This window comes from Mus caroli, unplaced genomic scaffold, assembly GCF_978045245.1.
Source record: "Mus caroli unplaced genomic scaffold, Mus_caroli_1 scaffold_8, whole genome shotgun sequence".
NCBI classification, from domain to species: domain Eukaryota; kingdom Metazoa; phylum Chordata; class Mammalia; order Rodentia; family Muridae; genus Mus; species Mus caroli.
The window spans coordinates 127,499,109-127,523,688 of NW_028227263.1; the positions used below are offsets into that span (position 1 = coordinate 127,499,109).

The 24,580-nt window shown below is 52.2% G+C and overlaps 2 protein-coding genes across 7 annotated transcripts in view; both read right to left on the reverse strand.

Moving 5' to 3' along the window:
- Positions 1–982: 982 nt before the first annotated feature.
- On the reverse strand, positions 983–19,756 carry Napa (NSF attachment protein alpha). The gene is made up of 11 exons (XM_021167665.3): positions 19,519–19,756; positions 10,501–10,580; positions 8,969–9,085; positions 5,513–5,559; positions 4,953–5,030; positions 4,734–4,789; positions 4,579–4,663; positions 3,891–3,995; positions 2,850–2,918; positions 2,472–2,522; positions 983–1,647 (listed from the first exon to the last, which is right to left on the reverse strand). Exons 1-11 carry the CDS (start codon positions 19,614–19,616, stop codon positions 1,546–1,548), a joined length of 888 nt encoding a protein of 295 aa, XP_021023324.1. The 5' UTR covers positions 19,617–19,756; the 3' UTR covers positions 983–1,545.
- Positions 19,757–21,945: 2,189 nt separating this feature from the next.
- Positions 21,946–24,580, reverse strand: part of Znf541 (zinc finger protein 541) — a 35,108-nt gene continuing 32,473 nt past the window's right edge. For all 6 annotated transcript variants that reach the window (XM_021168423.1, XM_021168422.2, XM_021168427.2 and 3 more), the window contains 3 exons: positions 23,004–23,144; positions 22,685–22,866; positions 21,946–22,595 (listed from right to left, as the gene is read on the reverse strand). In XM_021168423.1, the coding sequence (XP_021024082.1) occupies positions 22,427–22,595; positions 22,685–22,866; positions 23,004–23,144 (492 nt within the window). In that variant the 3' untranslated portion in view covers positions 21,946–22,426. The remainder of the gene's footprint in view (positions 22,596–22,684; positions 22,867–23,003; positions 23,145–24,580) is intronic.

Genomic DNA, 24,580 nt, shown 5'->3' on the forward strand with positions numbered 1-24,580 from the left:
ATTCCAGATTCCTGGGCTGGTGAGGAAGAGCTCATGGCAGGTGAGCACAGTACTGTGCACCCTGTGGACACCTAGCAGTGCTTCATGAACCATCCAGAATGAATGAGATGTGCAGGTTGGCATAGCCTCTCGTTTTTATTATTTGTGTATGTAATAGATGTATCTTGTGCATATCCATATACACAGGAAGACAGTTATCTGGTCATATTCTGTCACTCTTATTCCTTTGAGACAGGGTCCTTTTGTTGAGGCTGCTGCCAGGCTTCTGGCCACCAGGCTCTAGCAATAGTCACTGCCCCACCTTGCAGACTCACATGTTCATGTGGTCACACCAGTGTTTTTAGCATGGGTGCTGAATATCTGACCTTGGGTCCTCCTGTCTGTTGTAGTAAGTGTTCTTACACACTAAGCTCTCCCCACTTTCCCAGCTGTGCGGTTTCTTCTCTTCAGGCTGCTTCTGACTCATGTAGAAACTTATAAAACATGTTTTCAACCCTAGTATGTATCTGAGCCACTTAGGAAGCTTCCACAACATCAGGGTATCAACCTCAGTCTAACCAGAGCAGCAGGCTGCAGCCCTGGACATGAGTGGGACATTCTCACAAGGCTTCTTGGCAATCCCATGGTAAAAAAGTTGTCAGTCTCCAGCCTCAGGTTTCTCCAAAGCTGAGGGCCAAATTATCAACTGAATGAAGCTGTTGGGGACAACTGGAGGGACAGGGGAGCAGAGCGAGATGTGTGGAAGGCCAACTTTTTCTCCTAGGCTGTCTGCTTCAGTCAGGGCAATCCCATGGAAGGAGCCCAGCCCTGGCAGACCCCCTGCAGGGTGAAATGGGTATGAGGCTCCCATCATCTTGGGCCAGTCCACAGCTTCTAGAAAGCACTCTGGTTCTGAGGCTCACTGCAGAAACCTCTAACTCCTCCAGGACAGCCAAGGTCCAAAGGGAAGGGCACCGAGGGTACAAGGGACAGCTCAAGAGGCTCATGCAAAAGTGGCAGGTTTTATTGTCCTTTTTGGGCCAGCTGCAGCTTCAGGTCGATAGACCTGGGTACATGGAGAGAAGCAGGTGCGCAGGGCAGGGCCAAGGCACCCCGTGAGCTCCAGGGCTGGGTCTAACCTGAGAGGTTGGCATTGTAGGAATAAGGGAAGGCTCCAGGGGCAGAGGTTACCCCCAGTCAGGGAGAGCAAGTCTCAGAGCTACCTGTGTTCTTATCTCTGCTAGGGGACAAGGTAGGAGATATGGAAACAGCCTTAGTACACTGCTGGTCAGGAGATGGGACCAGACCCTGACCTCTGGTTCCTGAAGCACACAGAAGTCTGAATTGGAGAATCTGTCCAGGTGGACTTTCCAGGGCAGGAGGGCACCTCTGGGGGCTTAAATAAACGGCAGGGTGAAAGACGCAGCGGGTGACCAGCCATCCAGGAGAGCTCGCCTGGTGCTGGAGAATGTGGCCCACATTGCACCTACTCCTTCAGACTCCTGGTGGGAGGTGTTGGCTCCACCTCTGTGACAGACAGATGGGTGGAAGGCAGTGGCTGGAGGCCTAGCGCAGGTCCTCCTCGTCACCCTGAATGGTCTTCTTTATGCGCAGAAGCATGGTGGTAAGCCACTGGTCCAGTCTTGAGATGGAGTCATATTCCTTCACCTATGGCACAGAGAGGGTGAGCCATGACACACTGCTCTCCTGGAACCCTCCTTGGCCCCAGTCCTGAGGTTTCCTAGAGAGCACCCTGTCACCTCAGCCTGCAAAGCTCGGAGTATGAGTTGGCAGGAAAAGACTTGTAATTTAAAAGACCTCCGAGCACCCTGGCTTTGTGGGTGGACTTGAGGCCTGGAGGCATTTGGAAACACTGCCTCTCCCACCTCCGAGCCAAGTCAGGGGCCTGGTTACTGAGGGCACCCAGAGAGTGATGTCAGCAGCAAGTACTGGCTAGAGAACCAAGGTAGACACAGTTGGAAACAAATGTTCAGGGTGGAGTGGGAAAGGGAAACAATCCCGCAGGGCAGGCAGCTGAGGAGTCCAGTCCAGCCGTCCACAGGGGCGGGCTCTGAAGACGGTCTGGTTTGTGGGGCAGAGAGATGGACTGAAATTCCAAGGGACCAAGGCAAGTACCAGTCTCTCCTCAGCCTTTGTGCCACCATCTATAAAGTGGGGCAAACACTGAGGGTTCCAGGATGACTCACAGGAAAGAAAATGACAGTCAAGGCCCAGGGCCTAGGGTTCAAGTAGGGCAGAGTCTTTTGGGGATGGGGAAGTATTGAGAGGGTTTCTCTGTGTAGCCCTAGCTGTTCTGGAACTTGTTCTGTAGACCAGGCTGACCTTGAACTTACAGAGATCTTCCTGCCTCTGCATCCCAAGTATCGGGATTAAAGTATGTGCTGTAACTGCTTGGCTTAAGTAGAGTAGAATTTATGAGAGAGCACGTTGGAGAAGATCCACTGGCCAGAACTTCTGTGCCAGCCACTCACCGCCTCTGTGTAGCTGTCCACATTCTGTTCTTCATGGGCTTCCAGCAGCTTCTGCAAACAGGGTCAGAGTCAGCCAGACCCAGGAGATGTTGTGGGGTGAAACTGCAAGGAGGACCCCACACTGACAGGTTCTGCCCCAGTTGGGACAGTGTGGTGCATGTGCAGGGGAAAGCCCACCTCCTGGCCCTGCCCACTTCTCTCCATGGTCCCTGTGTTAACTGTACTTGTTTCAGGTAGAGAACTGAGCAGGATGGCAGGAGAAAACAAATCAAACACAGCCCCGAGAGGCAATTTTGGTGGTTACCCCAGCTGAGACCCAGATCCGAGCTTCCCTGCCCATCCACACCCAGATCAGGAGGAGCCAGATCCGATGCTCACTTTCATCAGCTTGCATTCCCGGGAATCCGAGAAGGCCGGGAAGAGCTCCTCATACTTCTGAACAGCGAGCTGAGCAACAGGAGAGAGGGTGAGAAGAGCTAAGAAAGACTGGGGCACCAAAACCACCGGCTGGCAGTTCTGATTTGGCACTTCATGCTCTGGTCTCCAGGATCACCTGACTCGGGCCTGATGGTGCCACCCCCAACTCAGCTGAGTCCAGGTGGCAGAGGTGGTGGTAGAAAGGGGCAGGCTTTCCAGGCATTGAGTAGGGAAGGAGGCAAAAGAGCCTACTGCACACGCCAGGCCTACAGCTGCGCATTCACACATGGAACCCTGTGAGGGCCTTGAGTGGGTCAGTGGCAGTGGGAAAACTTACTGGGGATGCCAGGTGAGTTGGGTGGGGGTGCAGCTTATTCTGACAAAACCCAACTGCGTGCTCATAATTCATCAGTGCAGGCCGGGTGTGGCTCAGTGGTAGAGCATTTGCATAGCGGACATGAGGCTCAGGGCCCATGCCTACCCCAGAAAGTAAAAAGAGCAAACTGTTCTACCTCCCCCAAATGCACAGCCGCCAGCTATGCTCAGGCAGGGAAGGAGACTGTGGGGCAACCAGACATCATGTAGTCCCTGTGAGGCTATCAGGGATTGAAAGCCAACGTCCAGTTTCCAGATCCTTCTACCAACCACTGCTATCCCTGTCCCTGACCTTTTGCCCAGAAGCACTGAAATTTAGTGGGCAGGCATAGAGCCAAAGGTAAAGTTGTGCCACCAAGAGTCCCAGGTCTTGGCAGGAACTGTGCCTGGGGTTCAGCAGCTTCTGCACCATAGGTGAATGGGACAGTCAGGATACACAGTCCCATAAAGGGGACAGGCCAGCAAGGAGCCAGCCAGCAGCTGGGAACTCAGAAAAGCATCCAGACTGTTTTCCATCCTAAGCAAAGGGTAGGGGCTAAGTAGATAAACTGGCCTCTGACACTGAGGAACATCTTGGCCTGTTGACAATGGCAGCCTGGAAAGGTGGCCTGGCTGGTGGGGGCTCACCTTGGCGTTGAGCATGTCAATGCAGAAGTGGCAGAGGGCCGCCTTGAAGAAGTAGTCTTTGGCGCTGTACTTGAGGAGGGGACTGTCCATGGCACTGGTTCCCACCTGTAGCCACATATCACCATGAGCTTAGGCAGGCAACTCAAGGGTGAAGGTCATACCCTACTGTGAGGTCTGGGGACCTCAGGATGACAGTGAACAGAGACAGCTCAGCAAGGTTACAAAGTGTTGCCAGAGTGACCAGAACATGACTAGGGTGTGGGTGGAGCAAGGGAAGCCAGGTGTCTGTGGGCCTCTCCCCAAGTCGGTGGGGGAGGAGGCAACACTGCCAGATACACAGGAAACTGGCATTTAGTGGGCAAAGGGGTGGCAGTTGTGGGAGTATGAGAAATAGTGCCTGCCCTTCTCCCACGGCCATAGCCTGTCCCACCTCAAACACAGTGTCACATGACACTTGCTGCTTCCCATGGTTCAGGGTCCCTCCTCTGCTGATTCTTCTCCCTCCCGCCTTACTTTTTCTGCAGAGGATACCCAGCTCTGGGGAAAGAACCCATGAGGAGGGGCAGGACACACCTAAGACAGGTTGTAGGTGGAAGAAGCATTTGGTGAGAGTGGCCTGGGAAAGAGTGGGGATGGACTGGGGCAGGCAGACGTGGGTGGCAGAAGCTGACAGCCAGGCAAAGCCCACCTGCTCATAGATGTCGATAGCCTTCTGGTACTGCTCCAGCTGTGCGGCGTAGCCAGCCACCTTCAGCAGACACTTGTTGGCTGAGCTGTGGGAAGGAGGGGCATGAAGAGACAGTAGCAAGTCCCATAAGGAGGGGCAGGCTGGGGAGGGGATACCTGTTGGACTCTTCTCCTTTGTAGTAGTCTGCAGACTGCTCATAGTGGGCGATGGCCTGGGGAGACATGAGAACGGGGCAACTGGAACGGAAGACAAGGTGGAGCAGTGCTTTAACACAGCCTCCCCTGCCTTCCAAGATCACAGGGAAGGGCATCATGGTGGGTGGGAACCATGAGGCACCATAGGCCCAGGCACAGCCAGCCTGAACACCAGCTCACCTTCTCTACATCCACCAGTTCTGTCTCATAGATCTCAGCGATGGAGATGTGGTGCTTGGCTGCGATTGTGAATCTGCCCTGGGGGCAGGGGGAGAGCACAGTAAAGGGATGTGACCAGAGATGTATTCCACACCAAGTCTCACCCCAATCCAGTCCAGCCTTCTTGGGTTCCCACCTCGGTAAAGGGTCTGACCACACAAGACAGGGAGATGACTCATGAAGGGATGGACAGCAATGAGCTAATAAGAGCAGTGGCCTAGTGTGGCCGACTACCTAGCAGCTGTCTCTCAGGATAGTAGCCTTCCTAGAGGGAGAGACTGAGCATTTCTCAGGCTCCTAGGGACATCAGGGGAGGGCCAGGCAAGGGAAGCACTGCATAGACACTGCAGCCACAAGGGGATCACCAAGGGGACAGAGGCAGCATGTGCATGAGGACATGAGCAGAGGCTGCAGCACACACCCCGTTCTGTAGCTCAGCTCAGCGATCAAATCCCTGCCCTCTAAAGCACAGCATAAACAGGACAGGACAGAGCAAGGCAGGATCAGCAAGCAACCCTTACCATGTCTGTATAGATCTCAATTGCTCTCATCAGACAGTTAATGGCCTCTAGGGAGCAAAGAGAAGACGAAGAGGTCATTATAGCAGGTCCTGAAGACAGGAGGCAGACTGTACTCCCTGAGGGAGATGACAGGCACGTGGTTGCCTTAGCTTCAGGGCTCTTAGGATCTCCAGAGCAACCGGAAGGAAAGGATGGGAGCCCTAGGCCCCGGGCAACCTGGTCAGATTGGGTATTTCTGCATATGAGACATGCTGCACACATCTTCCCAGGGAGGCCCTCTCCCTTAGGCAGCCGTATTCCCAGCTTTCAAGCATGATCAGGGCACAGTGGCATAGTCAGACTCCCACAGAGTCTGAATCAGACTATCAAAGCCCTACCATCAAAGGGCAAACTGACAGCCAGTGCTAAGCTGGGGCAGGGGCTACAGTGCTCAGCATCTGTCCTTGGAGGCTTTACCTTGAGTAAGCCCTATCCTTGATACTGGCCTGACTGGCCCCTCCTGCAGAGAAGGCTGGATGCACTGAGCACTGGGCCTCTCATGGGGGCTCTGCACCCCCAGCTCAAGAGCACTGTCCTCTCCTTAGTGCACCCAAAAGGTCCTGGCCCCGCTGGCTGCTTGAATAGCAAGCTGTACCAAACACCAGGATGGCACCAGGCTACCTTCGTTGTACCACTTCTTCTAAGATTTTAAATTGGGAAAAGGATTTTTTTTAAAACAAGTTATTTGGAGGAGAGAGGCCTGAGTGGGAGGCACATTCTAGCAGATGGAAATGAACTCTCAGTATCTTCTAACCACCATCTCAGGAGGGGAGCACTGGGCAACGAATGGGGTTGGGGAGGCACAGCCGGTCAAGGGTCTAGATGGATTATAGAGCTAGGAAGGCTCCATGGCTGCCTGGGCTCTCTTCAGATGAGGATGCTAAGGTTGCTTCCTGCAGGGATTTCAGTAGCTAAGGCCTGTTGGCATGGGATCGGTTGATGGGGCAGTCTCTGCCACAGAAGCAGGGGAGAAACATGGATTCACAGGGCCTTGGCTCCTTGCTCTGGGAACAGCTTAGACAGTAGCAGGCTGTTGGCTGACACCCTTATCTGCTTTCACTGAAGGGCTTATCTGATGCCACAGGTCTGTTCCTACACTCCTGGGTGTTCAGCCTGTAGAGAGCAGGTAGAGGGTTACAGAGCCCAGCTCAACTCTGCATTACCCTGAATCCCTGGCCATATGCAGATATAAGCAAGCACGGTTCACAATAAAACAGGAACAAATTGCAAGCTCCGATAAGGAGAGAGGATGGATGAAAAGGCGTCTTATACATAGCAGGCATCCAGGAAACACCAGTGGGCGTGGGGTTAGATAGAAGACATGTGAAGACAGACTATTTCCCTGCCTGTGCACATGCACAGCAGGCTCCTACTTTAAAAGGGTTAAATTCTCAGGCCATCAGCTGCTGATAATGGAAAGCCTCAGGTGAGATTCCTAAAGAGATGATGGACGAGACCATACGGCAGGTGATCAGACAGGTAAGGGAGATCCCTCATGAATAAACTGGGTGTTCAAGCCTCCCCTGGCCTTCCAGCTGTTTCCCAGGATACTAGCCACATGGGGGAAGCTCTAGAGCTCAGGGTAGCTCCCTTCTGGATATCAGAAACTGCTATGTACACGTCACGGTAGGCCTACGCTATCACTGAGGAGAAAGCAAAGCCCAGAAGAGTGATGGGGCCAGGAAGCTGTTTCATGGTGCAGCCCAGGGCCCTGGGCTCCTCGGGGAGGGGAAATGAGCTCAGGCTTCCCGGGCGCCTTCCCCTGCTTGGCTACTCTTCTCTGTGAGCCCTGTCTCCCATACAAACACACTCCTTTTCCCCATCTGTGCAACTGTGACTGGGGAGGGCTGGATGTCACACAGCTGCCATCCCTCCCTGTCCAGCCTGAGTCCCTAGCCCTTAACAGCCCTTAACAGTTGTGTGAAGCTCTGCTCTCACAACTGCTTTCCCTGCCCTGTAAGCCGGCCTCTCGCAGTCTACCCTCTGCACCTTCACACCCCTGGCTGCAGCAGCCTTGGTACACCTCCACATTGCCCACGCCTGGGTCTCCAGAGGAAAATGACATGACCACAAGCTGGGAGGTCCAGTTCTGTTCAAAGAGCTCCTGACGCTCTGGCATCCTGCAGGCTGGCAGCCACTGCCACCCAGGAACTAGTAGTCCTCCCGGCCACTCCTGATGGAGCGACAGCTGAGGGGCACAGATGCCAAGCAGTATCTCCAGAAACACAAGAGGGGAAAGCATGAGGATAGCTGTGTGGAGGAGAGCACTGCCCTGAGCCCCTGGGTGTATCTAAGTCCTAGCCCGATGAGAGGTCATCCATCTCTCTCTGCTTGTCAGGCCTGAGCCCCACCACATCACAGCTAAACAAACAGGAGTGACCAGTCAGCCCAGGCACAGAGTCAACACTGTCACCTCTCTAACTGGGAGTGGTTCTGAAACAATGGCAGCTATTCACTGATGCTGGAGAAAGCAGGGTGCTTGCCTTCTCCCCAGAAGTGGGCCTTTGTCCAAACACTGAGCATCCTCCTTTGAAAAGAATATTCACTTCTTTTTCATTCTCCTGAGGGGAAAAGAAATCCTAGATATTTAAAAAATTTATTTATGAGACTTAGTCTCACATAGGCCCAGGCTTGCCTCAAACTCACTTGTAACTAAGAGCTGAGGATGGCTTTGAATGCCTGATCTTTCTGCCTCTACCTACCAAATGCTTAGATGATAGGCACGCATCACCATGACTTCATTAGACACCTCTGCTTGCCAAAGTTTAAAGTTAGCAATCTATGTGGCTCTAAGATTTAAAAAAAGAACCATTCTGGGAACCAGGGATGTGTACAACATATTCTCAGCACATCAGAGGTCCGGGCCGAATCCCTAGCATCACAAAAATAAGTGAATAAAAATATCGAAAGCAAACCCCCTAGCCCAGGAAATCCAACTCTGATGTCCATGGGCTGGGCTGTGTCCAAACCAGGCTTCTGTCCCCATAGGCTCTGCTTTAAGGAACTGGGCCCTGGCAACTCTCTCTGCTTCTTCCTGGAGTGCAGGGAAGCAAGGTCAAGCTGATTTCCACTTTACTTGGCTCATCCTGGACTGCCTGCTCCCTTCTGCATGCTAATTCTGACAACTGAACAGCTTTGCCTGGCTCCCTGGCAAACAGTGGGTCTGAAATGGAACTCCCACTCCCAAATGTTCAAAGCCGGGGAGGGGGTGATGGTTGCACACTAGGGTGGGAGAGGTGCCACCTGCAGGGCAGGACGCCAGTGCCAGCCAAGGACCAGCCAATTCTGAAGTTAGGGTTTGTTTTGTTCCTGGCCTATCATGTGTCAGGCACTGGAAACCCCAGATCTGTACAGACACCTGAGGATGTGGAGACAGCATTCAACTGCTTTTTATCCATGGCTCACACAGGTCCTTACCTTGGGGGTCAGCTTTCTTGAAAGCATTGCCAGCGTCCACGAAGCAGGTGGCTGCATCGTGCTTGCTTTGGAGCTGTAGGTGCAGTTGGGCAGCCTGGCAGAAAGCATTCCCAGCAGCTAGAATAGAACAGATTGTCCCACCTTCAGTCGCTGCCCCAGGAGGCACTTTGGGCTCTCAAGAAGACAGCTAGAGTCTCAGGTAGAGGCCAAGATCAGCCCACTCCAGCCCAATGGTAGCCTTTGCAGAGAGAGCTTCTTTTCTGGTTGAATGAGGATGTCAGAAAGCTGCCTTGGGAAGCCTAGTCCCAGGTATACATAAACAGCCAGCGTGAACCCAGTACCAACCCCATACCCTCCACCCAGCCTGTGCCAGCAACCCCAGAGGCACCACTTCCACAGAGAGAAAGGAAAGGCAGGCATAGCTGAGCATGGCAAATACACGACATCCAGGCTCTTGGGTTTAGCAACTCTCCCCTTGAACAGGGAAGCCTGGAATCTAAACAGAAAGCAAGGGAGATACAGGGAGGGTATGAGGGGTGCTCTGGGAAGGTACAGGGGAAATGAGCCCATTTCTCTCCTCAACTTCCCAAAGCTCTCAGGTACACCCCTATTATGAGTCCTCGCCTAGAAAGGGAAACAGGAAATGGACAGCAAGAGCCAGAGTCCACAAAGACAGTGCTCATGCCTGAGAGCCAGGACATCCTATTCTGCTCACAGACGTCCCCAAGCCTGGCCAAGGGGAGGCAGCAGGTCTCCCCCACTGTGCTTCAGTATCACCTCAGCTGGGCTAAGGTGCTCCTCCAGTCCCAGCCGAGCTTAGGAGGACTGGCTTGCCTCTCACCTGAGTACAGCAGGACACACAAAGCTTACCAGGGCTTTGCCCTACCATTATCTGACTACATCATCAGTAACAGTAGCAGTACTTGTCATTGTTACCCTACTGTTTTGGTTTTTCTGAGGCAGGTTTTCTTTTATTGCAGAATAATCTCAAATCCCCGAAGTAGCCCAGGGGGTCCTTAAACTCCTGCTCCATCTCCGGAGTGCTGGAACACACACTTGGCTCCTGAATTATTTTTAGGAGATCTCTACATAGTTAAAAAACAAAGTTGAAAACATGGAACAAATGGTCTAAGACTTCTTTCTGTTTTGAATATGGGGAGGGGCAGGAATACAACCTGTGATTAAAAAGCAGGCCTTGGAGTGCTGGACTTTGGGAGCTCCACTCATAGGACGTGGCAATAACTGAGTCTACTACCTTGCAGCTCTGGACCCTACTGACCAACCTTGCTGACAATGGAAGCCACACTATAAGATCAAGCTTGGTAGGCTCCACACAATGATGGGCTGCCCCAAAAGATCTCATCTGGAGGCAAGTAAATGTCCTCCATGCCTCCTCTCAAAAAGACATCCTACCACCACCCCAACTCAAGGGGCAAAGCACCCCATTTGGTCTCATGCTGTGGCATCCTGAGGATGAAGAGGGGACTTCAAGGCCACACGCAGGGCCAGGCCTGTGGGCTGAGGGCACGCACCGCTCCAGTTCTTGGCCATCTTGAACATGTTCGCCGCTCTGGCATAGATCTCGCATGCTTCCTCTATTTTGGATGAGCCTCTGGGGGAGAAGGGAAGAGATGAAGAGATCATCCAGTCTTCTATCAGAAAGCAAACCCGTGCTCTGCCCTGCCGTCAGCTGAGCAGTGCTCTTAGCCCTGCATACAGGCAATCTGCAGGGAGGAGGTTGTTCGTGCCATCCCTGGAGGGGAGTGTGTGGGTTCCCATGGTAGTGGTGATGTTGATTCCTGACCTCCCCTCCTCCACAGCCTGACTCTTCAGCCCCTTCTAATTCCTGCCTAGGTGGTAGGTGACTACTTAGACCTAGGAAATCTACAGATTCCTGTACTTGAGGAGACTGCACAGCATTCTGGGGGAATCCTCAGGACTCTGATCCTTGCACATGGCCATGGTTCCAGAAAGGCCTCAATACAGAGTGTGTTGTCAGACTTCAGAACAAGGCAGATACGGCACATGACAGCCATATGGAGGAACACTATCACAAGACATAAATAAAAAATGCTCCTGAAACACACATATTTATATAAACACTGAATATTTTTGGAAAAATATACCCAAACCTAGTAACAGCATTGTTTGCTGAGGTAGAGCCTGCAGAACTGGGGCTGGGGGTGGTGGTTTATCCACTGTACACATTTACGCTACTAATTTGTTTTGTACCATCTGCACATCTTATCTTTCCGAAAATTTATATATTTTATTACCTTATTTTTAACCAGACTTTCTTGTTGCCTAGGCTGGCCTCAAACTCTGGATCTTCCTGCCAACGCCTTCTGAGTGCTGGGATTACAGGTATGCACTACAGACCCATGTGGTCCTGGGGACAGCCTCATACATGCTAGGCAAACTCAGCTCTATCTCCAGCACTGTATGTTTTATTATCAGGATTTATATTTGACCCTGTAGCCCAGCAATGAACACCACCATTTGCAATTTATCCTAAGACACAAACCATAAGAATTGCAAAGGCACTTGGCATAACATTCTGGAAATGCAAAACCGCCCTCTACACCCACTGTGCCAGGGTAGGAGCCTAGGAGACACAAGTGGAGCGGACTTTTAGTCTCTTTGCTGAATCAAACTTACACAGTGGGAAGTGATCTAAGACTCCCCATCCCACTGTGGGCTTGTACTGTCACATCTGACTTTAGCACGTATTCTGCCACTGAGCTCTTATCTCCTGCCCCAGTATCTTGTAGATATTTTTTTTTTTTTTTTTTTTTTGAGGCAGGGTTTCTCTGTGTAGCCCTGGCTGTCCTGGAACTCACATTGTAGACCAGGCTGGCCTCGAACTCAGAAATCTGCCAGCCTCTGCCTCCCGAGTGCTGGGATTAAAGGCGTGCGCCACCACGCCCGGCTTCTTGTAGATATTTTGAAATCAGGGAGAAATCAGGGATACCTCTTTGGGCTTTACTCTTGCTTCTCAACCTCCTAGAGGTTCATATGAACCTTCTGGGCTGAGGGCAGGGAGGTGGGCGTGCAGGAGAGGGGAGCTTCCTTACTAGCTCAAACGCCTAAGTCCCTTCCATTCAGTCTTCCAACGAGCACTAGCCCATGAAGTCTGTGACCTGACAAACTCTCATCAGCACATGAGCAGTCGATGACATTCTCCAATATCCCATCAAACGGATTTGAAGCCTTCCCAAACTGTTAATGATTTAAAAAAAAAAAAAAAAAAAAAACCAAAAAGGAACATTTCCTCATGAAAAGTCACATACACTATCCTCACCACCTGCCCTGTACTCCCCAAGTTAACAGATGCAGCGTGGATGACAACTGGGAACTTGGCTCTATCACACAGCTGTGGGGGCTATGGTGTTCATGTGTGATCTAAGACAGAACATAGCCCTGATCAGTGTGGGGCAGCACCCACAACCCTGAACATGCCTGCCCATGTGCTCAATAGGTGGGTGGGCCTGGATTGGTTTTAGAGGCTGATCACTGTGCTAAGCCAGCAATGGTCTGGAGATCTCCTGAGTCCAAACAGCACCAGGTAAAGTGTTTCCTCAGAGTCCACCCTCTCCTGCTCTGGCTCCATGTCCCTCTCCCCCACATTACTGCGACCCTGTCTTCCCTTGAGCCACTCCCAGCCATGGTGAGGCCAGAAATGTTCATGTTGCTGTCAGCACAGGATAAATCAGGAAGGCCCCTTGAACCTGGATGTAAAACACCCACAAGGACCTTTGGAATGTACTAGATGTACATGTTTCTCAGGATGTACTAGAAATACAATCCAGAGCCTGGCACATGCTCAACTGCTCTGCCATTGACACCTAGAGCCCCAGGAATATCCATATTCTCTGTCTCTGTCAGAGCCTCATGTATCTCAACACCCAGGCTAGCCTCAATTTTGTTATGTACTGAGGTTAGCCTTTATGCTTGATTTTATGTGGTACTTGGAATGTGGGACCTTGTGCATGCCAGCCAAACTCACTATCAACTAAGCTATATCCCTGAAATTCTTTTTTTACATTTATTTTATGAATATGAGTGTTTTGCCTGCATGTATGTATGTATGTATGCATACATGCATGCATGCCATCTGGGTGCCTAGTGTCCGAGAAAATCAGCTGAGGGTGTCAGGCATACTGAAAGTGTAGTCCCAGACAGTTGTGAGTCACCATGTGGACTCTGTGACTTGAATCTGGGTCCTCTGGCAAGAACAACAAGTGCTCTTAAGTGCACCTCTCCATCCTTTGGGACACTGTCTGAATCGTCCCTGCTCACAGGCATTAGCCACAGATCACACTCCAGTGATTCCCCAGCTAATCATTACTTGGTGGGTAGAACTAAGTCCTATGAGGCCCCAAATGCTCCTAGCAGAGCAGATGTGTCCAGTGTCACCAAGAAGCCCGAGGCGGAGTGGTGATGAACAGTCACTGCTGGCTAGGTTGGCTTTAGCTCAGCACAACAGGCAGACTCAGCATAAAGTCTACCAAGCCACTGCCTGAAGCTCTCTGATCCCATGCTAAGCTGGGCTGACCTGTCTACAGCAGGGAAAGCCAGAGGGATTACTGCCTCTGGCCCCAGGCTGCCTCCTGCCCCATACCCTGGTCCTTGCCCTGCCTCCGTGAGATGGCAACAGAGGATCTCCAGAGTCCCAATTCCTGTTGCTGATGGGAGGAAAGTCACAAGGGGCAAATCTACTTGTGTAGGTTACCCAGTAAATCCTGAAGAAAGCCATATGCACACTTCCTTAGCTGTGAAAACAAGTATCTGAAGGTTTGATGATGGCTGTTCACCGAGAAGGAAGCCTGCTGTCCACATATGCTTGCTCACAGCTGCTTGGCATGAGGGCTGTATCTGAGGGTGTGAGGCCAGGGCTCAGTCCTCAGTGGCACTGGAGGTGAGATGCACAGCGTGTGCAGAGGCTGAGTCAGCAAACACGGTTGAGGAGCCGAGGAAGGGAAGTCAGCAAGGTGGATAGGGCAGGGCATGGCACAACTAGGTTGAAGCAGGCAGGACAAGGAAGAGTAGAGGGCTTGCTCTGTCTGGCATGAGTGAGAGTGGCGGGAAGGAAGATGCCCTCAGATCCACTGTGCTATGCTGCTCCTCTGCTGGCTCACCAAGGCTTCCCACACCAGCTTGGGGAAGCTGTTTCAGTCACCTCTTTACTATGTGGCCTGACTAGAACTGCTGACCACTGAAAGGATGCCTCCTGCATGAGGCACCATAGGCTCACTGGCTGCGCCCTGAAGGCTTTGGGTAGAGCTGCTTGTGACAGCTGACAGCCTCCCCCACTGACCTCCTCCAAGCTGCCTTGGTTGCACTCTTCAGCCCACAGCTCCATGCCTCACTGGGAATAGAGGGAACTGGTTGGGGCTGGCCTGGTGCAGGCTGTCTATAATTACCGCTCAGCTCTGCTCCCCCAAGAGGCGGAGGAAGCAGCCTCAGGCCTCCCAGGCACAGCTGCCATATGGAGTGCTGAATGGTGCCAGGGAAGTGCAGGCGCTGTTGGCAGTGGCCAGGGGCTTCTGCAGGACTGGCTTGGCCGGCCTGCCTCCATTCCCTGGACACTTTCTTGCTCCAGAACCATGCCATTTCATTCCCCTTGCAGTTTGAGTCTGGAGTCTGAGACTGTCCCTTCTGTCCTCCTGGCAGCCACAGCCACTGGTTCCCTGTTCTCTCCTAGGACTTAAGGCTCACTGGCCAGATTAGCCACCCAGGGTACTTAGTTGCCACTAATACAATGAACCCACGGCTTGCCACAATCAGCCCTGGCTCCCAGCAGGGTTCTCCACTGGTGCTGTTGCTGGGGGACCTCTAGGAGCATGTGCAAGCTGACACTGCCTGTCCCTTGTTGAGCACACCAGTGTCCTCTTGAAAATGAGGGTGGCCAGGTGCATGCCGGTCTTGAGTACACAGAGAACATACACACTGCTGGGCTGCTGACAGAACAACTCTGCTCTTGCTGGAGTTGCCAAGCATCCTCTAGGTAATGGACACATTATATAGCCAGCCCTCACAGGTCAGCATAGGCAGGAGGACCCAGAGAGAAAGGATCACCATCTCGCCACCATGCCCTCAAATCTTCTTGGAACCCTCTCCCATGTGTCTGTAGGACAGTGACTAGCAGGAACTGTTCAGGCACTTGTCTGTGTCTGTGACCTTGGGCTAGTACCCCAGAGCCTGCCTCTCCTCAGCCACACAATAGACTGAACCTGACCTGGGAGAAATCTGAGAGAGCACACACGGGCACCTGGCCTCGGCACAGGGCCTGGGAGGTGCTCAGGAGGCTGCAGAGCAGAGGAAACAACCCCTCCACAGTGAGCGCTTTCAGAGTAGTTGTGACGATGCGTCCTTGCCTTTCCTGTCACAGGGACAGGGCTCCGCACCTTGCGGGTGTGTCACTGTCATCACACCCCACAGAGTCAGATCACCTCAGCAGCTCAGCATGGGTTCTGAGGCCTCCTCACTTGTGAGCTGTGCACACCTCCTTTGTTTCTAGACTCCCGGGTCTCCCCTTCCTGCACCAATCTGCCAGTGCAGACAGGACAGTGGCCTATGTCTCTGGCTCTGCACCCATGGTGTGGACCCATCAGGATCACGAATGTTCTAAAAACCTATAGCTGTCTTCAGTATGTCCTAGCTTCCCACTCGTCACAGGGGGGCAGGCAATCCTTCCACGCTGACATTGCATAAGGAAGTAACCTGTGACTCAAAGGGTACCATTTGTTTATATAAATGCTACCCCCTCTCATGGAAGAGATCTGAGCAGATGCTGGTGTCTGCAGGGTGGGGTGGGGGATGGAGGGTGGTTAAGGGAGGACACTGTAGTTAATAGTGAGTCTACTGTCCCATCACACTGCCAGCTCAAGGAGGGGTCACAGGTGTTGCTCATGCAGCCTGAAGGCCTCCTCTGTGTGCCCCGACAGGATCTCACTCCTCACGGCCCAGAATGCTGACATTTGCCTTCCTTACAAAAAAAGTGCTGGGCTTGCCCCGGCCTCTCGGCAACTTCTTCCACACAGGAGGTGACAGGGAACCTTTGTGCAACCAGTTGGCAGAGGCCATCCTGTGATTAAGCCAGGAGCCCTAGGATTCCCCGACAAAGCTCACCTGCCCTGCAGACTGGGCAGGAGCCATCCTGCTGTGTCCTTGCAGCTGGTGAGCTGGTGGCTCCTGCTGGGAGGATAGTGAACTTCCCAGATGGCAGGGAGCCGACACAAAGCAGAGCCTGCCCCGGGCTCTGCACAACGCCTGTGGGCCCAGGTGGAGGAACCCTCCCTTCCCAAGCAGGAGTCCGACTCACTTCCAGAGCTGGCCTTGCAGGTGCCTGTCCTCAGGCAGCTCAAACGGAACCAGCTTGTCAACATGTCATCTGGCTGTTTGTATACAGAACACTCTGCCACCTCCTCCAGTTTCCCCGAGCCTCCAGCTCAACTTGCAGCGATGATACCAGTGGACATCTCATACTCACGCCCCGAGTCAACAGTAATCACTGTGCTCCCGGCCAGCCTGCTCACTCTATAGAAACATGCTGGGAACAGGGCTCACTCTGATCTTTTCTCGTCAAGGAAGAAACTCCCCAACCACACTGGCATCCCACAGGGAATGGTTTGTCCTGGAACTCCCTATGTATACCAAGCTGACATCAAATTTACAGAGATGTGCCAGCCTCTGGTTCCCGAGTGCTAGTCTTTTGGTTTTTGAAGGGAAGGTTATAAGGCGAAGTTAGGGATCAGGAAGAGCCCTACAGAACAGAACTGTCCTTCAGGACCAATTCAGTCCCTATGGGTTACAGCAGAGGGGCAAAAGGAGGGGAAGGGTATCCAGACTCTCAGGCAGGCATGCCCATCACCAAGGGAAGGTGCTAAAAAGGCGTTGTCCTTAAACTAAATGGTGTTTTAAAGCCCCCTAGTGTCTACTAGCCCAGAAATCTAGACATGTGAAGATGGGTGAGAATAGCCTACTTGACCCATGTAACCTGAGCAGAGGCCTCTTAACTTGGGGAGCTTTCATCACGGGCATTCCCAAGAGCAGAAGTCGCCTCAGAGAGCAGCTGAGTGAAGGCTGCTTGTCAAATGTTTACCAGGCAGCCCCAGATCTAAGAGGTGGGCCCATCTGGTGGTGGTTTCTCTCCAGGTGATCTTGGGGTACTTCCGAGGCCCCTGAGTTCCAGTGGGCCCTGCTCACTTCCCTATAGTACATCCTCTATTCTTCCTGGAAGGACCAGGAGAAACCCACTTGCTCTTTCAAATGTTTGTAGAAAACTGCTGTGGGGGCAGGCAGCAGTCTAAGGGAGGCAGCACCTCAAAGTAGTCTGCCAATGCCCTCCCTACACACAGTGTCCACAGCAGGCATGAGTGTCCTGGAGTCTCTGGGCTTCAGAAGCACTAGGCTAATGGAGAGGGCTATGGAACTCCAGGGGCCAGGTCTGACCACCTGGTGTCCCCTCTGCTTCCTGTGCTGCTAGACAAATAAATCAAGTCTAGGCTGCCCACTTTATCCTTTACCCACCTCCACAGTGTTCTTGTGGGGACTACATAAGGTTGACTGCCTGGCCCAGGCAGGGCTGGGCAGCAGAGGGAGCAACTGGCAGGCATGATCCACTATTGCTGTAACAGGGTTCCTTCCACATCACTGTGTGTGTGTGTGTGTTTTTTTCTAAAGGGTAAAAGAGGAACCTACTGCAACAGGCCCTCACTAAAATCCCGCAGGCTCCCCAGTACCTCAAATCCAAGCCCATGCTCACAGGCTTCATCTATGTCCAGCCCCCCCGGCCCCCAAAGTCATGGTCTGCCTTGGAACTCGCCTGTACTAACCCTTCCTTCAGCAGGCAGGCTTCTGGGCCTTTTCTCAAGCTTGTCCCTTCTGCTGCTCTCCAACTGAGAGACCCCTAGATCTCTTGTTCAGCCCTGGATGAAAGCCCACCCTCTAAGAAGCCATCTCTGTCCCTGTCCTACCATCCCTGCTGCCTAGACTGCCCTCCCAGGCCACTGTTCCCAGCTTCACTCCTCACCAAGAGCCTCCCTCAAGTCCTCAAAGTTTCTTTTCAGCTCAAGAACTTTAAGTGCATGATACAAACTGGCCCTTACACCCAAAAGCTCTGCTCTACCAGTGGCTGGGAAGTGGTAAACAGGTGGGACACACAGCTGCTCTCCTGGGAGCAGCCCAACTCTACACTTATCTCTCTGGGCCAAAGAGATCAGACACTGAGCCATCAGGAAAACTACTGCTGAAAACGGAGCCGGAGGCACCACCCCTACACCACGCCTAACCTGAACTTCTTCCCTTGTGAAGACTGAAGAAACTCTCTCTCTCTCTCTCTCTCAAATGAAACATTCTCATCTAACTGACATAGCCCGTCATTAACCAGATGTCTGTGCAGCAGGTATAAACATTTTTTCAAGTTCCTTTGCTAAACATTATCTGATGGCAAACAACAAGGGATGGCTTCCTCCTCTCCCTCCCCTTCATGTCTTTCTGTCCTCACCCAGCTTATAACAGTCTCTCCCAGAACTCAGGCTTTTCTCCCAGCCTTCCCCCAACTTCCTGGTAGTCTTCTGTATTGTTCCATCCTTGCTTTGGAGGCTTCTGACTTTGTGTCCTACCCCTGCACAGCTCTTCCTCAACACCTGCCTGGACCTTTCCCCAGTGTTCCTCTCTGCCTGTTCCTTCAAGAGCTTTGCCTGCTGCCATGTAGTGTCGTCTCCTCCTACCACCTCCTATATCCCAAGGCTCCGGCCCTCTCCCCAGACCCCTCAAGCACTCCAGTTCTACCATCTTGGTTTCCCCATCAGCATCTTACACTCTCTGAGTCTGCTTCTTCCTGCCTGGTGAGCCTTTCAGCGGGCCAGACTCAATTCTGAGCGCAGTACACATAGTTTATACTCATAACAAACTTCTGCAGTTAGTTTTTACCAACAAGCCTTTTCAGAGAAACCTACTCCCTTAAGATAAAGAAACCTCGGAATCGCATCCCAAGCATGGGTTCTGCTGCTCCTAAGTTAATATGGCTGAAGATGGCAAACTTGCATAAACTTTGTGTGAGGTATCTGCCACCTCCTGGGTGTGTTCAGACTCCAGACTTGAGGACCACCTAGTAGGCGGTGGTCCTACCACCCTAATGATTCTCTTGTGTGCCTCATCCTCCCATCACCTTTGTCTTGGCTAAACCAGTGTCACTGTCCATTCATGCCTGTTCCCCAAGCACAAGTCTCCACCTCTCAGTCCAGGCCTCCTTGCCATCAGTCACTCTTAGCAGGGCCCCACTCACCCTCACACCTCGTACTCCGGCTCATCATGCCCAAGGACGCCCCAGCCCGGGTCCCCTCGGTCTGGTGTCCTCACCCCGGCAGCCTGGGCCGCACAGATCCACGGGCACCGGCCTGGGAAAGGCGCGGCCACCAGTCAGCGGGTGTCGTCAGCCATGGGGCCACGGCCAGGGCCTGCAGGGCCGCTGAGGGGCTCCCAAAGAGCAGAGCAGAAGAGCCCGCTCTTCCCCCGCCTTGGGCCCAGCCTCGCCCACTGCTCACCCAAAGAGGCCGGAGAAGAAGGACTGCGAGTTCTTCACCTTGCGCTCCGCTTCAGCCAGCAGCGCCATAGCCTCAGCCTGCTTCCCGGAGTTGTCCATGACGTCGCGCAGCTGCTCGGCTCAGGCCCGACACAGCCTGGCGACGACTCACAGGCCCCGGACACCGCGCACTCAGCGGAGCTCCGCCCTCTGCGTTGACGTCACCCAGGCCTGCCACCCCACGTGAACCCTGCGAGCCAACCAGTGGGCTCAAGCTGCCTACCGCACTCAACACCTTGACCCCCCCCAACACGTGAGCACACGCCGCGGTCTGACGCCGCTAGCCTCCTGGAACCCCCCACAAGCGCACTGCCACGTGACACCAAATAAGCCAATCATAAGCCCGAACCGCCAAGAGCCCACCGCCCCCAAAGCGCGACCTTTGACTCCCTCCAACCAATCAGCAGGCTCTATAGACTTGTTCCGCCACGCCTCGGGGGAACTGGGTCACACTAATCACCTGACCAGTGTCGCGGCGCTCACGTGACGCCTCTAGGTTCAAGCTCCAGGTTTGACTGACCCAGCAGTTTAGCTCCGCCTTCTGTTTCGCTTTACGTCATAGTCACTTGGGAAAAAGCTGTGCAGTAAAAACGAACCTTCTTACTCCCTCTGGCGATCGTCTCTAGAATTGGCTTGGGGAATCCAGAAGGTCTCCATTTCTAGTGGGATGGCTCAGCTGCTAAAGGCATTTGCTACCAAGTTTAACAACCATATTTCGATTCCTGGGACCCACATAGTGGAAGGTGAGAACTAGCTCCTCCAAATTGTTCTCTAACCTACACACACAATGCCTTTAGGGAGTATCTTGCAGTGCCACACACAGAATGTCACTAGATACTCAGTCCCATGTAAAAAGCTGGGTGTGTCAGCGGGCACCTGTAACAGGAATGGGTGGGTGGGAGACAGGCATAAGCCTGGAGCTTGCTGGCCAGCCAGTCTGGCAGAATCAATGAGCTCCAGGGCCAGAGAGAGACTTGGTTTCGAAAAATAAGGTGCAGAACAACTGAAGAAGACTCCTGACATCAACCTCTGGCCTACACACACACACACACACACACACACACACACACACACCCAGAGTTAAAAATTAGTGAAAAAGTCTAAATAAAGCATGGTCAGTCAGTTATTGACAGTGGTTCAGTATCTGTACTAAATACACTATGCTATAGTAAGAGCAACATCTTACTATATGACAGTAACTGCTATGTGGGAACTAGCATAAGCTAGTTTTCTGTAAATCTACAGTTATTCTAAAGATCAGTCCCCAGGGCCCTGCCCACAGCGATTCCAGTCCCAATAGTGTGCTGTGGTACAGGAATCTGTATCTCTTCTTTACCGAACTTCGCTGATTATCAGAGAACATTTGAGGAAAGTGTTATGTGAATTGGGTGTTGGGGACAGGAAAAGGCAAAAGACATCTTCCCCTGACCCTTTCCCATTGAACACTTCCCCAAATGTACCTGTGCTCATCATGACTGTACACTGACCTCAGAGCTGGTGAGTCTGGATGGCCACAAGCAGATATGGTTCCACTTCCATTTGCTGCAACGTGTCATCCTTTTGGGCAATGAGCTATGCAGCAATAGATGACTATATGCCCTCAACCCATAAGGCCAGAACTGCATTTCCACTCATGGAGTTGGGTCACTCAGGGTAGAGCAGTGGAATGAATGCTCACTGCATAGCAATGCTCAGGTCACTGGGAACACCCACCAAGCAAAGTGCATTTCCTAACTTACCAGCTACACACATTGGGAAAAAATGTTCAAGTAGGAAGGAAGAGGGCCATTCTGGTTCTGGGGCTGCCTTGTACCCCTCATTTCCCTCAAACAGGATGTCTCAACAGCTCCAAAATCAATTTCCTCCCTGCCTTTAAGCTTTAGCTGAGATGTTGAGACCTTCTCTGTAGTGCTGGGATGGGGCCCTGGGTACAGGAGTTGAGGCATGGCTCTTGCAGGCTGGGGTTGGTATAGATGTCCCTGACCTTACATGGGCTACAGCAAAGGCACCATTCTGCCTGCTGTTACAGTCTTTCACCTTCATTTCAGGTTGAGCAGCTACATCCACACATGCTTTTCTGGCTTTAGTCTAACCAACCCAACCCTTCCCATTTTCATGGCCAAATCATGCCTATTGTCATTACTTTCTCACGAGTGCACTCTTTCACAGCTGCTAGAAGACCCCTTCTAAAATGAAGCTCTTTGATAAAGGGGCTTTCATTGCTGTGTGTGTATATGCCCATCTACAGAGAAGAGCTGGTGTGTGGTGCTAAAGAGAGCACAGATGACTGTGTGCCCACCTTCTCCCCTCTCTCTGCTCACCTCCTGGCCCCAGCTATGGCCCTGAAGCTTCTGCAGAGCACACAGGCTTGGAAGTTGGAGGACAACTCTTTAAGAACCCAATTTAATAAGATACAAGCAGACACGTAAAAAATACACCTAACAATATACAGTCTTTGCAAGACTAGGGATGATGGGAATGCAGAGGCCCTGCCCAAGGAGGGCCCAGCTCACTGTGTCTCAGGTGTCCTTACTGATTCTCTCTAACCAATGTCAGTCCCATGCCAGCTCAGATCTAAATGTCACCTAGACCAAACCTTCTGCCTCCCAGGGTCCCCTCCTCCAAGTGACTGGGACAGCAAGTAAGCAACTATTAACCAGGAGATAATGGAGCCTCTGATTATCCACATGACTCCAGAGCTACCTTGAGGGCTTCTGCCTGTTCATGTCCAAATGCTACCCAAACTTGCTAGCAAGGCTAGAAGTGAGAGGACAGAGAGGATAAGAGTGCCCCAAACACTTCTGAGAGGCCCAGGGCACTGGTTCAGAGCTGAATTCCCCTCTCCTTGCAGACCAAATTCTAGCAAGAAGTCACCACTGCAAGGGGCCCATGTCGGCCCCCAGCTCCTCTTCTTCCTCCTCCTCTTCCTCCTTCAGTGGGTAGGGCTTCACAGGCCACTTCACCCTAACGGGTTCCACATGCTCCTGGAGGCGGTGGCGCTTCATGTGGGCATTCCGACTCTTGATCTTGTCGAACACCCTGAGGAGTCAAAGGATGTGGGTCAGAACCAGAGGAGCTTGGGAAGCAAGTCAGGCCAGAGGGTGAAGGTCCAGAGGGAAGGCTGGTACCTCTCACACTCTCTGCAAGGGAACACGCCCTGGCTCTCCACACTCCCTGGAGGCTCAGGAGTGCGCTTGGGGGCTGCACTTGGGCTGGAGTGAAGGATAGACTCTCTCCTGTAACTCTTGGTCTTTATCTTTAACTCAGGAGTTGGACGGTGGGTAGGTCTCTCTCGAGGGCTGCAAGTCACCTACAGAGAGGGTAAAGATGACCTAAGACACTGGTGTGGGACCATGTCTTCTTCAGGGAAACCTTCCCTTGAGAGCCTCCACCACCCTCTGACTGGACCACAGAAGCACCCAGACCACTTCATCATGCATCTTCTACCTTGTCTTCAGTCCTTTCTACCTCATCCAGCTCTCTTCTGCCCCTCTTCTCCAGCCCAGGAGCTCGGCCACAATCAAACTTAACCATCTTTTTCCAGATGTAGTAGTACTCAACACACTGTGCTACACTTTTAGTCTGGATCTAGTGGGAAGGAAGATACAGAAGCAGGTTGTGGGCAGTACCTCACATGTGGACTCCACCCTGGAAATCCCTTCCCCAACATCTCTGCCCATGGCTGGGCAAAGGCAGGGATCTTGGTCCTTCTGGGTGGTGAAGGGTCCAAAGTGAAGCCACACAGTAGCCATCAGCACTAAGTCCAGCATGCTTCTTCCCTGTAGGAAGACACATAAAGACCCACAGGTAAGGAGGCTCACTGTGACATTACAGCAGGCAACAGCCAAACTCGGTGAGATTAAGATTAACACAGAATGCCTTTCCTCTCTGGTGAGCTTCCAGCCACCACAACTAAGCATAGCTGAGGAAGCCCTCTAGGGAAAGTGGCCCCATGAGAAGGACAGTTATGAGTGTACACAGCACTCAAGCCCAGTCACTTATTCTTGCAAAAATACGACTCCTGGGCTGAATGTCATACTGCATGTCTCTGGAGGCAAGGCAAAGGCAGCATGATTTCTGAGAGTTCTAGGACAGGCTGGGCACATAGTGAGTTCCAGGTCAGTCAGGGATATAGAGCAACTGTGTCTCAACAAACATGACTTTTGGTGGATGTCTTTAATCCCAACACTTTGGGAGGCAGAGGGCAGCGAATCTATATGCGTTCAAGACCTGTCTGGTCTACAAAACAAGTTCCAGGACAGCTAAGGCTGCACAGAGAAACCCTGTCTTGAAAAACAAAACAAAGCACCAATCAATTAAACAAACAACAAACCAATGACTTCTAGATCCCAGTGTAGTGAGTGATATGGGGCCATAATCCTACATCTCAGGAGGTTGAGGCAGGGGGACTGAGAGCCTGAGGCCAGCCTGGGCTACACACTGATGCCTTATATCAAGAAAGAAAGAACCTCTGGATGGTGGTGGAGGGAACAAAAATGGAGAGCTGGAGGTGGGACCTAGTGGTAGAGAGATTGCGTCCTATGAAAGAGGATGTGGGTTCCATTCCCAGCACCAAGAAGAGGAGGAAGCAGAAGGGAGGTAGGATGGAAGGAAAGTTCGGCTGCCCAGGAAACTTTTCCAGGAAATTAACTGGCCAAGTGAGCACCTCACTCCAGAGTACACTTTCTCCACATGGATCTGAAACTGCTTGTGTGCTGTCACAAACTAGAAGTCAACCAGCACGTCCTCTGCTTAGGAAACAGCACCAAGTTAAAAGGAAATGGAAGCTGGTTTCTGCTTCTGAGAAAGATAGAACAACAGGAACAAATTCACCTTCTAGCCAAAAACAACCAAAGAAACAGTGCTGGGAAGGGTAGTGAGCTCTGAGAGCAGACTCTGTACATGATGCTCATAACCACTGTATTTTATAATTGCCCAGCCTGGAACCCCCTCAAATGCCCATCAACTATAAGTGATTAAATACAACTGTAGTACATCCATGCAGTACAGTATTATTTAGCAGC

Bases quoted from the DNA above. Each gene is read 5' to 3' on its own strand.
- Napa (XM_021167665.3), bottom strand. From the start codon at position 19,616: ATGGACAACTCCGGGAAGCAGGCTGAGGCTATGGCGCTGCTGGCTGAA. The intron at 9,086-10,500 runs GTGCGTGCCCTC...GTTCTATTCTAG, and splicing joins GATGGCCAAGAACTGGAGCG to CTGCTGGGAATGCTTTCTGC. The intron at 2,919-3,890 runs GTGAGCCCCCAC...CCTGTTGCTCAG, and splicing joins TTGACATGCTCAACGCCAAG to CTCGCTGTTCAGAAGTATGA.